This window comes from Rattus norvegicus, chromosome 20 (assembly GCF_036323735.1).
Source record: "Rattus norvegicus strain BN/NHsdMcwi chromosome 20, GRCr8, whole genome shotgun sequence".
Taxonomy (NCBI): domain Eukaryota; kingdom Metazoa; phylum Chordata; class Mammalia; order Rodentia; family Muridae; genus Rattus; species Rattus norvegicus.
The window spans coordinates 45,927,037-45,948,261 of record NC_086038.1 but is presented as its reverse complement, the minus strand read 5'-3'; the positions used below and the strand labels follow the sequence as shown (position 1 = coordinate 45,948,261).

The window sequence follows — 21,225 nt, the reverse complement described above, 5'->3', positions numbered from 1 at the left end:
CGTAATACATTTTTCTAAATAAATCCAAAAGGAAACTATCGAAAATGGAAAAGCAGATGCTTTTCAGGGTTGGCTAATAGTTTAAAGTACCGTTGCTCAACTGTGAGGTCCACTTTTGCTGAATACTAAATTTCCAAGTCTTTTGGACAGTAGGAAACAGGAGCATTGCTTCAGAGAACCTTTCCCGTTTCCGCTAGTGTTCTAACGGACTCACTGCCTCACCAAATCCAAGGGATTTCCTAATTTTCAGCATGTTACATGTAACATGTAACTGTTACATGTTAGCACTTACATGCATGCTGAACTACAGTTTCAAATCATAATTTCAGTTTCAGTTTTTTCAGGATAGGTGCTATACTTCCTTTTTTTTTAAATGATCTTACTATTTTCTATTTATTTATTTATTTATTTATTTATTTATTTATTTATTTATTTATTTATTTTTTGGTTCTTTTTTTCGGAGCTGGGGACTGAACCCAGGGCCTTGCACTTCCTAGGCAAGCGCTCTACTACTGAGCTAAATCCCCAACCCCTTCTTTTTATTTTTTAAAGACTTATTTATTATATATAAGTACACTGTGGCTGTCTTCAGACACACCAGAAGAGGGCATCAGATCCCATTACAGATGCTTGTGAGCCACCATGTGGTTGCTGGGATTTGAACTCAGGACCTCTAGAAGAGCAGTCAGTGCTCTTAACCACTGAGCCATCTCTCCAGCCCAGGTGCTGTATGTACATCTTAACCTACCTATTTAACAAACCCTGTGAAAGAGTTCCCAAGAAACACTGAGTAATTCCAGACTTCACTAGAATAAATGGTGCAAAGTATTAAAACCTACATATTCATTACAGAAGGGCAGCTATACACTGAGGACAGACAGAAGGCAAGGATGATGGATGTCAGTACTGGGGGATTTCCAGCTTTACTTTCTTATGATTGCAATCTAAATTAGAAAGACAGTGGCCACTTCCTTGACACAGTCCCACGGTAATACCACAGTAAGAGCCTCGCTGGTGGTCATCACTCCAACAGGCCCTGGCTTCTGGATGTCAGAGCCTTTAAGCTCCTCTGTGAGTAAAGGTTTGTGAAGGTCGTAGGCAGGAAGGCCGTTCTCTGTTGGCTACACTCAAAAGCAGCTAAAAGTGTGCACGATTCAGCGTTCAAGTCTGGAGTGTGGGGAGGCAACGGGCTTAACTTATCTGCTGACCTGTAGGGTGTGAGGACATTGAGAGGCGGAGGCTGCTCGCACACATCGTACGTTTCCTGCAGCGGGATAGGCAAAGTCTTGCGGTCGAAAAGCTGCTGGTCCTGAATTGTAGAGCTCCGGAAAGCTTTTCTCATCGTTATGTCTTGTAAGGACACTAAAACAAAAACCACAAATTCGTCTCCTGCTCCAAAGACAACTCCACGGAAGGACATGTTAATACCGCATACTTGTCTCAAGGCCGATATGCCAGGAAGGTTGTGTGCCCTAAGTCAGGGGTCGTTTCTGAGTGTTTTATTATTGCATTTACCGTTCTCCGCCTGACCTTCTAGAAGAGATTTTAACACAGCCTTTGCTTTCAAAAACTCCGACCAACACTTCATTTTCTTTATCGCTATCTTGCCCACCCAACCCGACTTAAACACTGTACTTTTCTCCGGTCTTTTCCCATTTACTTTTACTCCCTGTTAGCTTACGGTCAGAAGGGCCTGAAGGGCTACTGTGCTCCCCGCTATACTATAAATATTACACATGGGTGATCTGTATTAGCTTTGACCTTACTCTTTTATTTGTACCACACCGATTTCAACCTAACCATGCATTTTTGAAGACAGACTATCGGTTTAGTATCTTGTACATTAGTAACTCCTAGAGCCTCATCACATTTGTGATGATTGAAAATTAGCTTCGTCTACTTTTGTGCTCTCCAGCATATTGAAATAATGTATATATCAAAATTCATCAACGCACTGTAGTCTTGACATAGTGATTTCTTCACGTTACAAAACTGGGCAAAGTCAGTATGGTGGCTTCTAGCGCTTGGAGAAGAGGGCAAAGACTAATTTATAGACTCAAAATAAAACCAAAATCAATAGAAGAAACTACCTTGCATACTGAATATGTATTTGTATTGTCAGAATACAAATACCACACTCATAGCAATGTCAGTAGTCAATCGCAGTTTCCATCATTTTCCCTAAAGTACCCTAACATCTCTTAAGGATGATTCAGGGACATGTGAATCTGTATGTCGCAAGGGAAGCAATGGCCCAATCATGGTCACAGCATAACTGCAGGCGTTTCAACAGGTCCACACATCTAACTTGTGACATACGGGCAAACATGAGGATACAGTTCAGAGCTGTCCCCCACTCTCAGCAGAGTGGCTTGGGAGGTATTTAATGGGTAAAGACTGTATGTGATGAGTGCTTTCACTGATTTTCATGGCACTTAACCTTTCAACCTTTCAGTGAGAGACTACCATTCCTTCTTTAAACACAGAAAAGCTATAAAATACACAATAGGCCCAACAACGGAGGCTAAGCAGCCCACCAGCACAGAGAACAGAGATGTGTTTTTGAGGCTGGTTCTCGTACGATACTGTTTTCAGGCTACCGGAAGCGGCCTGTGTTTGGGGCAGTAAACGCGGACCACTCACTGCAACCCCTCTCTCTCCTCACCACCGCTAACTGTGAACCGAAACAGAGAGCCTGGTGCCAAATGCCCAAAGCCGTTTTGGCAAAGGATCTAAAACGCGTGCAAGAGAGTAAGCACTTTTCCAGCTTCAGTTCCTCGCCACGTCATCTTAGTGACAAAGCAGACAACTGTGACAAAGGTCCCTTCCACTCAACAACATCCCACATTACCTCAGAGTAATACATGCACAGCAAGTATGTCAGCTCAACGTGCTTGCAAGCAGAATCGAATTAAATATAATTCTATTCATTTATAACATTTTTTACACATTTTCTAAATTACACTGGCAGTTTTCATGGTTGCTACCACTTAAAGATAATACAAAACACCTTTATTATACTCTGTAGTTTAATTATACGTTCATGTTATTTTTCTCTGAATTCCCTCTAAATTTCAAAACCCAAATTGAATCACAAATCTCAACAGAACAATTCCAAAACAAGTGTTTGGCTTTTAGATTTAGAATTTTTCACCATGTTTCACGTAATTTAAAGAAATAACAGAAAAAATAAAGCAAGCTATATATAATTATAAAATACTCCCACCTTTAATCTTTGCTGATATCTATAGTTTTACTTCGAAGTTTATTAATGCTGTTAAGACTAAGACATTTATTAGCATTTAACAACATGAGAGTAACCAGAATATATATACATATATATATATGTAAAACTGTCAAAAAAGAAAATCAAGAAATGCAAATGCAACATTTTAAAAGTAATAGCATTTTTAAATTAAATGAGACTGAATTCATACAAGTATTATTACTGGCATGCATTTATAACGAGATACTAAAAAGAAAATGTTGACATAAATTATACTTGAAAGTATTTATGATTATAATGTATTTCTCAGCAGTACCAAAGACATATTTCAAGAACTTTAAGTTACGTGATTAAGGTGCGTAAACAGACTTCAAAGGAAACCTCCAAGAAAGACAACCGACAGATGCCAAACAGACACCGCACAGAGGGCCTGGACCCAGGAGACAAGAAAACTCTAACCACTTCACAATAAAAAGAGAATCCAATCTTAAAACGGGCAAATGGATTGGGTTTAGAAGAGAAAACTAGGGGGCAGAGAACGGAATGGATATTTCTCCAAGAAAATATGCATAGGGCTCTGATCTCAGCCCTCAGGAGCTTATGAAGAGAGCGCAGACGCCCTGATCACGAGCCCACTTAAATGTCAGTCACTCACTGACATGTCCAGAACAAGGAAATGCAGTGAGGCAGACGGTCAGTGCTAAGACACACGTAGGGGGAGAGATATATGGAGTGGAGCCTCCTTACGGTGTGCTAAAAGTGTTCTAAAACCAACCATACTTGGCTGAATATGCTAAAACGACGTCACTGGACTGTACGTAATGGCTGCGGGAAGTTAAAGACCGATAAATATGCATTCCATCGTGTCAAAAGGGCTTTGCTTAATTATCAAGATATTCATCCTAACATTCTACTCTCTGCTTTCAAAATATTCTTTAATGTTTTCATTGTTTAAATTTAGATCTACAACTTGAATTTGTACTCAAGATGTTATTCAGAAAAAAAAATGGACAAATATATTATGAAAAACTCACTCTCTATAGCAGTGGTTCTCAGCCCTTGGTTGCAAATCCTAGGTGGACCTCTACCTCCCAATGAATGTTCTAATTCGTAACAGTGGCAAAATCATGGTTATGAAGTAACAATAATAATAACTTTATGATTCGGGTTACCATAACAGGAGGGACTGTACTAAAGGATCATAGCATTAGGAAGGCTGAGACCCTTCCACAGCATAGAAGGAGACATTATAGTCTTGGTTCCATTTCTTTTTATGGATTAAAAAGGGAAGGAATTTGTGAATTATCAACGTCTCAAGGTGTTTTTTAAACAAACGAATATTAGCATGCAGGGTAGCTACAGACGCACGAAGTCTGCTTTTACCACTAACATCTCTACCATTGATAACCAGCAGTGTTACAAGACAAAAAGACAAAAACAGACCCCTGGCATTTCTGTTTTACTCTTAGCATAGAACAATTTTGGGGGGAAATGTTCGTTTAAAACAGGTAGTGGCCATCAATTAACCATGGAGGTAATAGTTTAGCAATTCTGCACAGAGGCTCAGGAGAAGAAATTACAGCCGAACCTTACGATTTCAGAAACTTTTCATGTAACTTTAGTTTCTCAGACAAAAAATGCAAAAAGACTAAGGGAGAAAGAACTTAGGGGTCTAATTAAAATGTCTTTATGTGAAAAAAATTAGGGGATGGATAGCACACACAACAAGGATGGTTTTTAATGGAGAAATGGAAAGCCAGGTTGACGGCTCTTATAGATAATACACAGATTTATTTCTGCACAGACACAAAGGTCAGGGTAGATGGCGTGTTCACACCTATTTCTGCACAGACACAAAGGTCAGGGTAGATGGCATATTCACACTTATTTCTGCACAGACACAAAGGACAAGGATAGATGGCGTGTTCACACTCATTTCTACACAGACACAAAGGTCAGAGGTAGATAGCATGTTCACACTTAATACTGTTGGGAAACACTCTCACACCTCCTCTGTCCTAATGCAACGTAAAGGGAAATATAGAAAGAGGAAAAACTTACGTTCTTCTTCTTTAGGATCAAGCTGTGTGACACTAACGGACAATCGGTCCACGCGCTCTTGTAATGAGTTAACTCTGAAGGAAAAACTATGTGCTTCATTGAATAATTCTCCAAATATGTCTTCAGCATATTTACCTAAGCAAAAAACAAAATATACCGTAACTGTTACTGTCACCACTGTTCACAATAGGCAGTTTAGCAGCTGAAGTCTGCTGTACTTGGAACTAACTTTCAAGACAGACAGCAGAATCGAGACAGGCTACTACTGTCTCAGAAGACACAGAACCAACACTTAGTAGAGACAAGTTACCTCCTCTTATTATAATTCTTTTAAACTCATCAAAAAGCTAGAATTCTTCCATATTTTTCTAGTGATGTACATACAACCTTATTACCAAAAAGTGTAAGCCAAAAGCAACCAGAAATCTTCTGAAGTTCACAAATTTTAAACAAGGATGATGTTTAAATAAATATGGAAAGCGATTTAAAAAGCAGAATAAGTTCAAATCTTTATTTTGTTCACATAAGAAGCTGGCATTAATCCCCTCGTCTGTTAAATAAGAATAAACGTATGTATTTCAAAAAGAAGATTTAAGAAAAGAGGACATAAGCAACACAATGCCGGGTAGCAACCTGGTACAAAACCTGATTTGGCAGGAGGTGTCTTAGTCTGAGCCAAGAAGGGAAGAGGGAGGCGTCTGACGCTGGGTGTGGGACACCTTTTAAGAATAGCTCCTGCATCTACAGGTCATTCGGATGTTAGCTACACGCCTGCTCATTCTTTTCTGAATGGTTTCTCTACTTATCCATTGGAGATTCTTCAGCTAAGCAAGACGTTATTTTTGGACAAGAGCCACAAACCTCTAACACCACACAGGGTATTCAGCCTTATCTGTCCAATGTCTGTCTGCCAAAATCTAGGTCACCTATCTTCTACTCTGTTCCCTACCTGGAGTCTATGGATTAGATACGGCACCCCGGGTTTCTGTGCTGAAGTGGCACTGAGATGGTGGGGCATTATAAGCTGGGGTCCGGTACAAGGTGACCAAGTCATGGCAGCGTCTCTCAGTGGGCTCTTGTACTGTTCTCGAAGACTGGATTAGTTCCAAGTGAGAAGTTGTGATCGAGTTACCCCATGCCATCCACCCCTGCCTCAGCTAGCTGCTTCCCTCTGCTTCTCTATCATACTGTGATCTCATCAAGAGGCCGTGCAGAGAAGGCTGCTCAGACCCAACTTTCAACTTCAAAGGGTGTGCCCTAAATAGATCTTCTCCCCGTAGGAATCCAGCTTCAGGTGTTTTGTTAAACAGGAAGTGGAATTATATACTATCCATCAAACTATTTACATTTGAGAGGGAAAACTAGACTTTATTAGTTCCTTTAAGCAGTATAAACGGGCGAGAACCACAGGGAGAAGAGTGGAAAAGACAACCATTGGATGATTAGAACCACAACAGTTAAGAGACAAAACAGAAGAAAGTTATAGAACGTGAATGTTGAATTTTCATTAGCTATCTATTACAAAGCAGAATTATTTTCTAATAGGAAAGCATCATTGAACGTTTAATTGGGTTATGTATTTCTACTAAGAAGCCACGGGAGGCACTGTCGTTTATGTCCACTGCTGTGCTCACAGCAACTGTGTGCTGTCGGTGCTTTGAAACGCACAAGTGTCCAGAGCGATTTCACCTGTTTCTTGTTTTTTGAGGCAGCCTTAGTCTGTAGCCCAGGCTGTCCCCCAATTGCAGCGATCATCTCTCCTCAGCCTCCTGAACGCTGGGGTTACAAATGTGAGCCCCAGGACCTGACTGTCACACAATCATTTACATAGCTTTTAACTGATTTAGATAGTTTTTTTTAAAGAAACTTAAAATTATAAGTGTTTCAACTGTTATTTTGACTGTTTTGAATGAAAACTGGCGTGAAATGTATTCTAAGGCTTTCTTGCCATCTTAAATGGAATATAAAACACATTACAATTTAAACTTCCTTGTGGCCTCAGGACCAGGAATTCATTATGAAAGTCAATGAGTTGTCCTAAGCCACAGAAGGCCTTAGAATATGTAGATCTCTGCACTGACACAGACCGTCTCTTTGCAGTCTCTGCTCAGCCTACCTTTCCTTCTCTGCTGTGAACTATTATTTATTTTAACCGAACTCAGGCCTCTTCTGTCAATCCTTCAAAACATACAGGTTTAAGAAACGGAACTATCAAATGTGCCAAAACTGTTGAAGTAAAAGCAAACAGGTTCTGAGAGGGGTTGACTGGCCACCCTGTGTCTGGTTCTTTAGTGTATGGGATTATTTAAGGAGCCAAGAAGCCTTTTAAATTTAGCTTAATTTTAGGTTTCTCATTATGCCAGGTAGGAAACCATGAAAGGTTAATTTCAGGGCAATAAACTGTTGTTACACTTTGAATCCATGCGATTTTCTCTGATTTACAGTCTCCAGGGGTAGCTTAGAAATTCTCTGAATAATCAAACATCAAGCCCAACTGAACTCCATCTTAGAGCGTCTCTATGACTGGGTGCTACAATAAGCCTCGTGTTTAACTGACACTGCTTACTTGTCCTCTCCCGGAGTCAAAGACTCTCCACTCTCATCCTTAGATTACATAACAACGCGAGAATCTCAACCAAATCCTATTAGTGCTAAATTCTGTACTGGGCACACACATACCTAAAATACAATATTATTAAACTCAAATTTTATTTAAATTTAAGAATGTTTCCCCAAAGTTACTGATGTCATTTTTAAGTATTAATAAATGGGTTATTATTAATATACTAACACGTGCATGAAATAGATTTGTGTATGAAGTTTTATAACATTAAATCAACTAATTTTAGGCCCTAGAAGGTCAGCAAAATCTTTTAAAAACATGGCTAATTCTATGTCAATACAGTATCTGAGACCTTTAAGACTTTAGGTTTTACTAGTGTTAAAAACTCAGACTGGCTTTCCTGTTGAACAGGTAAACTATGTAATTTTAGTGGTTTCAGTAACTGACCTGAGAAAATAGCCACCAACAGGAATAAAGATAGACTTAAATTAATTTCAAGTGAACAGCCTTTTATTATGCCCTCAGCTATTTCACAGGTGATGCGAGGGTTTTATATTCTCAAAGAACACTCAAAAATGAGATTAGACTTATTAGAGGTCACACTTGCAAATGTGCACCTTGATCTTTCCTGTGCTCTCTTTCAATGCTGGCAGAGGTAGCAAGCCAAGGCAGACTCTTGGTTTAACTATGTGAGCCTGAGGGTCACCAACCAATAAACCACTGTGCACTGGGCTGCTAAGCAATGATGCTTAGTGGGTGAGGTAATTGTACTTATGATGGGTGTGCTAAACAGAGACATAAAAAGTGTGATTGTGTAACTTCCTATAGTGTCCTAGCTATAGTGGTAAAGACCCAAGCCTTTTTACTTCTACATACATACATATGTACATACATACATACGTATGATTAACAATTTCTTGGGCCATGTGGGAAAGGATCTTGTAGTTTTGTATAAGTGAGTTCTGTATTTGTGAATTTAATCACAACCAATCTTTGAAAAGAACTGAAAAAACTTGCTTCTGTACTGAATACATATAGACTTCTCTGGTAAGTAACAGTTAACGGTTACACACGTAGCTTTTATGAAGTACTAAGTGTTGTGAGTAAATGTGTACGGTTTGGGAAAATGTGTAAATGGCCCATCTTAGCTAAGGGACCATCAGTGAATTCTGCTGTGGAGGGATCTAGAGTTGATCCCTAATGAGCACCAAGAGGAGACGGGAGTTTAAAGATTAGGACAAGAGCCAAACCCGAGCACTAGGAATCTCAGATGGGTATGACAGGGGAAAACCTAGTAGAGATATACTCAGGAGAGCTATCTAGTCAGGAACAGCTATTCATATTCAAAGTGAAATATAGATGTCTAAATAAAAAGCTCATCCCTTCCATTAGAAGACACACTGTGTACCGAGTGTGTGTGTGTGTGTGTGGTGTGGTGTGTGTGTGCGCGCGCGCGCGCGCGCGCGCTGCATGTGAGACAGGGTCCCTCACTGAACTGGAAGCTCACTGTTTCAGCTACGGTGCCTGACCAGTAAGCCACTGGGAAATGCTATCTTTGTTCCCCAATAATGGAGTGAGAGGCGCACGTAGATACACCCAGCTTTCTATGTGGATGCTAGGGATTTGAACCTATGCACTATGGTGGCAGAGCAGGCACTCTGACTCAACTGTCTCACTAGGCCTAATGCCTTCCCTTCTCTCCAGTCGATCTTGCTTGCCAGAACTTGCATTTTCTTGCTGTGTTTATGTTATGGTATGTTTCAGACTCTTGATCCCATGTTCTGACATCACACAAACTCACTAGTTAATCCCAGCACTAGTGTTGGCCTTCCTTTGATCTCTACACGTTTGATACTATGAAAATACTTCCTGGTATTAACAAACTACATTTAAAAAGAGATCCTGAGGTCCCAAATACAAATAGCTGAATTATACGAAAATAGAAAACAGACAACGACTAAGCATCGCACAGCTCTGGCTCTACCCTTCGCAGATCAAATCCCATCTCACGTCAGTTTTACTACTTGTAATCACTGTGTGCTGTTTTGAGAGGCTCTGTTATTTCCTTAATAGGAAGAAATTACTGTTATAACTCATTGACTTTACTTAAAGTGACTGAATTTTCATAATGACGTTATAATCTTTAGATGAAACATCCCTCCTAAATTAATAACAAGTGCATTTTAACACTGTAACTCCAAAGCAAACTCTGGTTTGCAATATTTCAAGTGACATAAATTCTTACTTAGGCTACTCAGTTGTCTAATTATATTTGCCAGGGAGATGTTGGTCACACATTCCAGCTCGTTCTTAATGCCCCTGGGCAGTGCTGTGTGGCACAAGTGCCTAGGGTCGATGTTTCTTTTCACCAGCGGCATCTTGAGCTCAGCCGCTGTGCCAGCTCACCTGTGAGAAGCAGAAAGAGAAGCCGGCATTAGTCAGAGAAAGACACACGGAAGAATAAAGGTACTTACGGTACAAGATGAAACGGAGCCACTCGACCCAAAGAAGCCAAACTTATTTGTTAATTATTTCTTTGCAATTATTCCAACTACATCGTCCTTTCAAACTTACTTTCAGCATCAACTGACCCGTGGGGAATCCACACCATTGCTATTCACCGTGTGTGGAGATGTGTACTATGTAGCTGGTATAAGAGGAGAGAGAGTCTGAAACAGCTGGGGAAGGAGTGTCACATCTATATTTCTGTATATACCAGCCATGCCCAGTAGCAACGCCCTAAACCTCATCAAATCTACCGAACGTCTGATTACCAACTTCTTTGCATTCCAGCCTGTCCCCTCATTTGGGTGACTCCCCATGCAAAAATTCAGCAAGCAAGGGTCAGTCAAACAGCACAGGTCTCTCAACACCATGGTTCAAATTTCACTGACCAGAGAATGATATTAACTGTAGATGTATGAACTCCAGCGTGATTACTGGCGGCCTGGGCACAAATCGCTGCTCCTGTGCGGTGCAGGCCGGGTGCCGCAAAGCTTGTTGGGTTGAAGGCATTACTCAACCACAGGCAGCAAAGGTTCACCTGGGATGCCTTCTTGCCTGCCACCCTAAACCCACACAAAACTTCCCAAAACAGGCCATGAAAGGGGTCACAAAGACAAAAGAGCAGCAAAGGACAACAAAAGAAGATAATGCTGAGAGCGAAACTCAAATGCAATCCAAGGGGGATAAGAGGACAGACAGATGGCTGGAAATGCCACCCCTGCCACTGCTTGAGAGACTAGCTACACGATGGGAAGAGCTTAGTGAAGGTCGGCGTATGTTCACAAATGAGGAACGCCCTTGTGACAAAAGGGAGCATGTTCTGTAGAAAGGAAATGCTGGAAGAATTCCACACCCAAGGAACCTTAGCGCTGGGAGGCTGCACGCACTTCAGAGGGAAAGATAACAAGTCGTCGGAGGCTGGACCAATCGTGGCAGAACGGTGCTGCACGCTGGCCAAGGCAGAGGAAGACGCTCATGTTGCTTGCAGAGCTATTGTAGGCCGTACAAGTCACCGTTCAAAACGCTCCCGGCAGGTTCCTCAGTGAGAAATAAAACCCAATTCTTATTGCTTCTAATGTTCTAAGCGATAGTTTACTTACGCCCAGTAAACTTTACTTTTAAAAAAGGCCCCTGCGCACTTCAAACAGCGAGAGTTTTTAATGCTTTGTGGGTGTTTTTAAGTATGATTTTTAATGAAGCCACCTATGTATGGAAGCATAAAGCAATATATAAGTATCGAACTATCCCAAGATGAGATGCCACAATGCTGCTGAATCTTTAGGGGGAAAAAAAACCAACACAAAATCAAGTTATACAAACTCGTATTTTCAGAACTCAAAAACTTAACCTATAAGAATTATTTAAGAATTTTAAAGGAGTTCATGTAAATAATGCAAAAACCCCCATTTTAGGAGGTGACTTACAAATTCTTAGAGTTTTAGACAGGGAGGAAACTAACTAGAGAGCTTAGACTCAGGGGTTTCTCCTTTTCTCTGCTCTGTCCTTCCTTCCTCCCTATTAAGGGAAGGGGGGTTAAAAGAAAAAGGGGGCTATAGTAATATTATGAGAAATTAGACAAATGGGCTGGATTATTAAATCTACTTTTAAACAAAAAACATTTTCTAGCCATAATCTTACACTGGTAGAGATCTTCATATTTTGATGTAGAATTGAAGTCATATTTTCTTATGTTGGTACAGAATTTGTATATTGATACAGGTTTAAGGCTTTCATTGGTATAAATTTTTTATGTTGATACCAAATATAAAGTTAATTTTGTTACTATTAGATAGGTATTATGTCTATATAACTCACTTAAGAATACAAGGCTTAGAGACTCAGTCCTTTAATAGCTGCAATTACAAACTTTAGAATAACTAAATAATGCTAGTTAATAGTCAGACAATCAGACTCATGGTCATAGTAGATTCTAATTTAGTTACAATAAAATGTTTACAGGATTATTCAAATAGTAAATAGCAGCTAAAAATGTTTAGTAATTCAGCTATGCTATACACAGATAGATAGTCTTCAAAAGCATCAGAGATCCACAGAATATGGCATTTAAGGTTATTTCATTATTAAAAAGTCTCCTGACTACGAGGCATGTCGACTCCTGACGGTACCCCATTCCACTTTATAGAAGATGAGCTTCAATACCTCCACATGGAGTTGCTTCAACTGCAGGAAGCTGGCCACTGGGCAAGAAATGCCCTAGTTTTCTATTCTTTTTTTTTTTTTTTGGAGCTGGGGACCGAACCCAGGGCCTTGCGCTTGCTAGGCAAGCGCTCTACCACTGAGCTAAATCCCCAACCCCGAAATGCCCTAGTTTTATCTGCAGACAGAATGCTGTCCAAAAAGGACAAACGGATGTAGGACAGTTGACTGTAAAACTGCCAAGACAGGATAAGCAAGTCCTTCATAGTTCCTGCTTCACTTAAGGTCTGTAGATGTTCTGGGCCAGAAGGCTGAAGACACACTCTTCACCGTTATGAGGAATACTGGGGACTATTCAGTCAGTCAGCTGCCTCTGCCAATTGTCTAAATTTTGGAAGCTGTGTTTCTGCCCTTCCTGAATCCTCAGATATTTATTCCTTCTCAAATATCTGACGGGGCTGCAGTCTCACAATTAAGCTGTTTAGCATTGAAGATGTTCTGGGTTTGAACAGATGCTGTTTTAGGATGGTAATACAAGTTAAAATAGAAGATGATTTAGGTACAAAATTATAAACTCATTAAGTTAGGTTAGATGATAAAATACTTTCTCTGAATACTTTTGCTGAAAAAAAATGGACTGGATGTTATAAATGTACATGATACCTTATAGTTTTGATAATTGTTATAATGATATTCAATCTGTATCTGAGGGAAAGAGCCTTTTATCGGACTAAAAGGGGAACTGCTGAGGTCTGGTCTTCCTGTCCATTGTAATGCTAAGTGCAGGCTCCCAAGACCTAGAATCTGCATGTAGCCTGTAATGCTGACCCTCAGTTATTTCTGATGGGTAAACAAGGATGCCAACAGCCAACAGCTGGAAAGAAGGGATAAAGATGGGGTTGAGGATTCCTGGTCTAGGAGTCAGAGGAGAACCATGAAGAGGAAGGTACAGGAGGAAGAAGGAGAAGCTGCCATGGGTTAGGTGGGCCATAAAAGCGTGGCCCTGAGGGCTGGCCATCTGGAGTTAAGAGCAGCCCAGATGAAGCACAGTAAGTAGTAATAATTCCAGGTTATGGATAAGAAAGCAGACTGCAGTAACAAAGAGGGTAGGTATCTGCCCAGCTCTTGTGCTGTTTAAGGCTTATTGTAAATATAAAGGTTCTGTGTGTCTTTTATTCAGGAACTGGTCAAAGATGGGGTAGAAACCCCAGGTCGGGAATAAAAATTTCTATAACAGCTAATAGACTATAATTATAATCAATAACTATGTTGTAGTTTAAATGTAAAATGTCCTCCATGTAGTCATGCATTTAAAGGGTCCTCAGCTGGTGACAGTATTTGGGAGGCTACAGAACACTAGAACAGGCCCTGCTGGCTGAGGTGGATCTACTGAGTGTGGGATTCAGAGGGATGTAGCCTGCCTTGCTGGTCCTTCCTGCTTCTCAGTCTAGCTGCCACACGAAGTTCTCCACTACGTGACCCTGAAGCCACAAAACTGCCGCCATCCCTTCTCCATCAGTCACATGACAACAACAATGTAAACAAAAACAATCACCAAACACCTTTTCCGTCAGTCACATGACAACAGTGACAAGAAAATAAACAACCACCAAACACCTTGCCTAAGTTACTTTGGCCACTACTTTACCAGAACAATGAGAAAAGTCACTAATATAACCTGGGGAAAACAATTTCCAAAGGGGCATATTTACTAATATGTTATAATGAGGTCAGCAGTAAGTGACTAAATCTTAGGACTCATGTCAGTCAAACCATCTATATTCATTTCAAATTGTTTCTTAGTTAAAAATTATTTTCAATTATCCTATGAATAAGGATACTGGCTTTTGTTATTCAACATGGAGATGCAATGTGTGATCGATGGGAACAGGTTAGTATGAAATAATTATTCAAATAAAAAGTTCCAGTACTTTAAATATTTTAAGAAATTTTGACAGAAAAATTTTGCGTATGTGGTACACACATGCGTGTGTGTGCATGTGGCCCAAGTGTGTGCATATGTGTGCAGAGGCCCACATTGGGTATTTTCCTATGTGGCTCTTTACCCTGCTATGACTACTATTAATGTTACTTTTTGAGATAGGGTTGTGTATCGAACCTGAACTTGTCGTTGCAGCTAGAATGCTGGTTTGTGAGCTCCTAGATCTGCCTCTCTCTGCTCTCTCAGCACTGAGGTTACAGGTGTGGGACACCACACCCACCTTTTATGCGTGCAGATTTAAACTCAGGGCTCTAAACCCCTGCAGTCTTCATTTACCTGCTGAGCCATCTCCCCACTTAAGAAAACGACTGTTAAAAGAAATGTCCCGCTACTTTAAAGGATAGAACTGACTTAATTACATGCAATAAACTAATTAAATAATTTGATCATGAAAATTATTCATAAAAAGTTTTCTTAAAATACAGTACAAATAACAAGATGTTCTACAATTGTAAAAGGCAAAACTGATTAAGAAAATATAAATCTTTAAAAAGAATTATATATAACCAATCTAATTTTGAAACACAAATTCAATTATGTAAACTAACAGGCCCCAACAATAAATTATTATAAAACATATTATAAAATATACCATTTAAAAAGGGTACCAGGGGTCTTACAGCTTGCTTCCCTCTAATCCTCAAGTGTTCATAGTCCAGACTTTCATTATTGCAAATGAAATACTGGAAGAAAAAAAACAGAGCTTAAAAGTGTAATAAAAGAAGCTTGTAGCAAACCAACAAGATTATATAAAATAACAAGTTTCCTCATTGTTGGGAATAGTACACTATTCCCTATTCATGGATCTTTAAAATCCTGCATTCAAGATTTAAAAAGCCAATATATGAGAATAAAGAACTGTGACTCATGCTGGGTAACTGAGGTACCAAATTGCTTTGAGATGCTCTGTCCTTTTCTCAAAGAAACTGTCCCAAGAATAATGCTGTCTTTACAAAAAACCAGGTAATTTTATTTTGTATCTCATGTGACAATACTACAGTGTTACATTTTGATAGGCCGAGGCTGAAAAGGATAAACTGTTATGTGAAATGGAGTAAAAGCCAATGAAATAAGCTACCCTGTAATCCTAACACTGACGCTGTGGATCAACTCCAACTCCCAGAGGGTTGAAGACAGTGAGGACAAGCAGTAATCTGATCCAGATAACAGTTTATTGTGTGATTCCATGTTACTCTTCAAGCAAGAGTGTATTTCTCCTGTTAATAAACCAGTACTGAAAGTTTACACATCTATTACATAACTGTATTATTACAGTAATGTTCTCTTCAATAGTTTAAGGAATGTTACTTCGAAATCTGAGCAGTGGCACTCATCTCTCACAACTTTTAAGTGCCTCAGGCTCAGTGGGGGAAAACACTTGCTGTGGAAATGTAAGGTCCCCAAGTTCCAACCTCCAAAAACCACTTAGAGCTCCTGCTTCTGCAATCCCAGTGCTCCTGAGGTGAGATAGGAGGCAGAGGCAGGAGAATGCCCAGAAGCTTGCTGACGAGATAGAAGCCTATACAATAAGACCCTGTGTAAAAGTGGGAGGTGAGGACTGACATCAGTGCACACACCAGTGAGGCCCTCTGACCTACATGCACACATACAGTGCACACACCAGTGAGGCCCTTTGACCTACATGCACACATACAGTGCACACACCAGTGAGGCCCTCTGACCTACATGCACACACATACACAGTGCACACACCAGTGAGGCCCTCTGACCTACATGCACACATATATACAGTGCACACACCAGTGAGGCCCTCTGACCTACATGCACACATACAGTGCACACACCAATGAGGCCCTCTGACCTACATGCACACACATACAGAGTGCATACAGTAGTGAGGCCCTCTGACCTACATGTACACACAGAAAGTGTACATACCAGAATAATCTATTTTCCTCAAATTTATATTTTCATTTCCTTCACAAACACTGGGAAAAACACATTTTAATTCCTCCTTTAGAGTCTGTAGGACATACTGTAATTCAACTTTCCTCTAGTGTGGACATTTTTATGACTTTAAAAATTTTTGTAATAATTAAAACTAGAACAGGTTTTCACCACGGTCCAGTTGCTATTGATTTAATATGAAAAACTCAAGGCTTCTGAAATACCTTTTTTCAAAATATGTCTTATAGGAGAATAAAATTTTCTGTGTGGAGGGGGGACATGCGAGAGGAACAGCAAGCAGCTTTGGAACTCGTGAGGACAGACAGCCCACAAGCTAGCATGACCATGATGGGTGGGCCTCAGAGAGGCAGAGCCCCAAGGACTCCATGTTCTGAAGGCCTCATGCAGTAATGGGGCATCGCTTGGCTTTACACATTAGGAAACAGAATTGGGAGCCTCTTAGAGTGAGAAAACGTGTTGATACTTAGCACAGGGCAAAGATGGCTTCCAAATATTACTTCTGAACATAACACACGTGGGCGCCCTCACTGTCAGCAGGTCCCTAGTAATCTATGAAACTCTATGGCGGTTTCCAGCCCCTCACTGGCCAGTGTCACTGGTACTTATAATACAATGATTCACTTTCTTCATGAATTGCTGCTGGGGCAAATTAATGATTCAAGCACCACTCTTAGAAAGAATTTAGAGGGGTAGGCTGTTAGCAAAATAGGTCAAGATGTTTTTGTTAGTCGCTTTGATGTGGAAAATCTTGGGGAACAATGTAAAGTTCAGAAAAGCGTACTTTTGATAGCCAAGTGAGGGGCTCCTTGAGGTCAGGGAACAAGAACAATGGCAGCCTGGCTATCGCTAGCTGATGGGCCCTTCTTGCTAATGACGGGTTGGTATCAAGGGCGATGGTTAACTTCTGTACCCACTTATGCCCTCAGCTTCCTGATTCTATGACTTAAGTGTCAGTGAGTAGCTGTGTACCCTGAGGATTTAAAGTAGAAATGGCTGATTGCTTTTCATATTTAAAAGTTTAGATTTGTGATTCTCTTAAGATTTTTTAAGATTATTGTTTGAGATAAGTAATAAAATGATTGATTCTTCCTTTGTAACTGCCAAATGCAGCCTGCCAGTGAGAGAACCCGCTGAGAAGATACCCTACGTCCTTACACTTTGTTCAGCTATCACAAGCTGCTTAGACATGAATGAGTGCACCGGGGTCCTTAGGATTGGTTTTTGCCTATAATGTGTACAATGTTTAATCATGTAAGGGTATTGGGAAACACGATGTTTTACTTGTATTCATTGTAGTCGTTCATTTGAAGAAAAAACAATGTAACCACACTGTAGCTTTTATATGGCTTGAAAGGTTTCCTTGGGGGATATAAACTGCAGGGGAAAAACAAAGAACTTCAACAATAAGGTAGGTAGGTAGGTAGGTAGGTAGGTAGGGAGGGAGGGAGGGAGGGAGGGAGGGTGTGTGTGTGTGTGTGTGTGTGTGTGTGTGTGTGTAACGAAGAACTTCAACAATAAGGTAGGAAGGTAGTTAGGTAGGGGATGTGTGTGTGTGTGTGTGTGTGTGTGTGTGTGTGTGTGTGTGTGCGCGCGAGAGAGAGAGCACATGTGTGTGTTTCCTCCTTTTACCAGCTCCAGAGAATTAAGTTTCTCCCCCAGAGAAGTCTGCGGTGTGATTAAAGGCCATGTCCACACATCCTCCTCAGTACCTGACCGGCTGGAACTGGATTCTGGCCAATGTCAGGCCTCATGTGAGGGCATTTTACTATGTTCTCGGCTCTCTAAGAACCAGGACAGGTTAGCTTCTTTGTGCCCCAGTTTCTTATCTTTAAAATGAGGAAAACATTATCTACCTCAAGATATTTGATATGGCAGCTAAAGTAAGTGGTTATCACATGTACAGATTTTAGAGAAGTCCTTAATGCACAGCAGGACCACAATAAACAGCACTGCTAATCTCTTACCACGCTGAGCTTTAGGAGACAGAACTGGCAGCCTCTCTGACTTCTATTTGTTTAAGTGAGAAAATGTGTGGATACGGACACATCTCAGACAAAGATGGCTTCCAAACGTAACACAAGTGGGATGTATATACTGGCATAGTTCATGCTCTTGCATAAGATGGCAGGGATAAAATGAACTTTGAGGACAAATTTCAGGTACAGCAAGGAGATAGAAGGCTAAGATTTAGAGAAAAGGTTGAAAATCACTCTATGTTAGGGATATTTGCTGCTCACAGAGGCAGAAAAGCATATAGGAGAATTCTCAAGCAATAGGAGAGGGATTTGGGAAGGCTGGAGAAATCAGGCAAACAAGGAGTGTTCAAAGGAATGGGCAAGCATTCGGGAGTGCAGATAAAAACAAAGGCTGGCTGACTCAGAAGCAGCAAGATGAGTCACGAGAGAATTACTTCTAGGCCCTTCAAAAGCAAAGGGACACCTTGTGCTTCTGTTAGGGTCTAAGGGTACAAATTAGAGCACACAGATGTGAGAGCCTTTCTAGCCTCACTGTATATAAATTATATATTTAATGACTAGCGTTACGGGGACAGTGACCTGTGACAAACTACAACTCCCTGCTTACCTCATTTCATTGCATCACGTTCGCTCTCCCTTAAGTCGTACTTCTGGGTTTGCTAATTACTGGGAATACGTCATCACTTAAAGATGGTTTATGATCCCTTAGCTTTATTCAGTGCCCAAAGAAATTCTCGCTATTCTCTCACCTATCATAAATTCTTGACATATTTGTCATCTTGGCAGTTTACTGCACAGAACTGGGTCCTCATTTTAAACCTGGGCATCTCCAAAACAAAACAAACAAACAACAAACAAACGAAAAGCCCAAACTAAAAAACAAAACAAAAACGAAGAAAAGGCCCCACTACCAACTATAATCCTCATACTGAGTAGCTTTTTAACTCAGAAAAGCCTATTACTCTCAAGACAGGAAGAAACATTAAAAACGGGCGGGACCAGTGGTTTTCAACCTTCCTAACGTTGCGATCCTCAGGTTGTGCTGACGTCGAACCATAATATTTTCTTTTTTCTTTTTTTTTCGGAGCTGGGGACCGAACCCAGGGCCTTGCACTTGCTAGGCAAACGCTCTACCACTGAGCTAAATCCCCAACCCCGAACCATAATATTTTCATTGCTACTTCAAACTGTAATTTTGCTACTATTATGAATTGTAAAACTGTTATGAATTTGATATGCAGGATATCTGATATGCAACCCCTGTGAAAGGGTCATTCGACTCCCCTTAAAGGGGGCTCAACATTTAGGGACCCACATTTTACATATACTGCCTATTCTGTTCTCAACCTGCTACTGTTTCAAATCCACTCTGTAGTCTGCCGAGGCTCCTCCCACCTCCGCCGACCTCCTACATTTCTCAGGGTATTTTGAGGATGCAAATGATGCTTCCCGGTTCTCGGTTGACTACGCCTTTCAATAAATAGCTGGAGATTATATATACATGGGATTAAGACGTAGACGATGAAGATGAAAATAATTAAAACAGCTTTGCCACCTAGAAGCTTACATAACAACAGGAATAAAGACGTAAAGTTCAACTTGCAGAGCCGTCAAATCGAATACAGCTAAGGTCTAAAGTAGGTCAGACTAAAGTAGTAGAGAAAATGACATCAAGGCAAGCGAGAGGCTAAGGAACCTACTGAATGCGCTTCTCAAATATTAACTATTAGCCACGTGTGGCTGAATCTACATTTACAATAATGCCACATTCCACTCCACAGACCTATCCATAATCACCGAGAGCGCGCAATGGCCGCACGTGGCTTGTGGCCGCTACCTACAGGGTACTTACAGAGCAGCAGAAAGCTCTGTAGGACAGCCTGATGTGTCATGATAGATAAAATGGGAGAGGGAAGACATTTTAAACCAAGTATAAGAAAGGTAAAACACAGAACCTTGTTTGAAAGAAACGTAGACGCAGGAAGGGAAAATGTACTGACACTGTGGACTGCGAACTTTAGTTTCCAGGGAAGAACAAACAGTCTTTCGAAGGGCAAGGTGACAGACATTTGACTTAAAGAGTGTGTCTCATGGAATTAACACAGAAGGAGTGACTCACGGAATCAGAGGCTCTGGACACACTCGTATGCACAGCTTTAATAAAAATTGCCACTTTCCCAAAGTGCGTGAGCTAGTTTATATCCCTTCCAGCGTCTCAGCCAGGTCACTGACATCCTTGCTAACACCTGATGTGGTACATTAGTAGTATAGCCATTCAAGCCTGACCAAGGTTGCTTTAGTATTAAGTTTTATCTAGTCTAATTTTAATATCAGGGAGATGGTTCAGTGATTGAGCAAATGCTTAGATTCCCAGGACACACATAAATGCCGGGTGAGCGTGGCTACCTACCTACTTGTAATTCTAGCTTCAGAAGGGAGAGACAGAGGATCTCCTTAGCAAGAATTAGCCGTACAAGTGAGGTCTGAGTTTGACTGAGAGACCCTGTCTCAATTGGTAAAGTAGAAGCACAATCAAGGTGGCAGAGGAGAAACAGACAGGCAGACAGACAGACACAGTGGGGACAGGGACAGAGGAGACAAAGATGGACGGAATATGAAGAAATTAGGCTGCCAGATTAGGCTCCTTGTGATCTGGCCACAGTACTTGGCAGAGCTGCGTGACACAGATGAGAACCACTGACATGGGACAGCCACAGGACAGCCAGATCCTAAGGAAAGGACAGTGCAGTGCAGTAACATTACAAGATCCTTCCACATCTTTGGTTCTACGGGCACTTGATAAGGG

General features: G+C 40.8%; 1 protein-coding gene across 3 annotated transcripts in view; it reads right to left on the bottom strand.

The window, feature by feature from the left end:
• Wasf1 (WASP family member 1) overlaps positions 1-21,225 on the bottom strand; it is a 47,661-nt gene that overhangs the window by 7,857 nt on the left and 18,579 nt on the right. For all 3 annotated transcript variants that reach the window (NM_001025114.1, XM_006256586.5, XM_006256587.5), the window contains exons 2-4: positions 10,096-10,256; positions 5,288-5,422; positions 1,209-1,362 (exon numbers count right to left, since the gene is read on the bottom strand). In NM_001025114.1, the coding sequence (NP_001020285.1) occupies positions 1,209-1,362; positions 5,288-5,422; positions 10,096-10,228 (422 nt within the window). In that variant the 5' untranslated portion in view covers positions 10,229-10,256. The remainder of the gene's footprint in view (positions 1-1,208; positions 1,363-5,287; positions 5,423-10,095; positions 10,257-21,225) is intronic.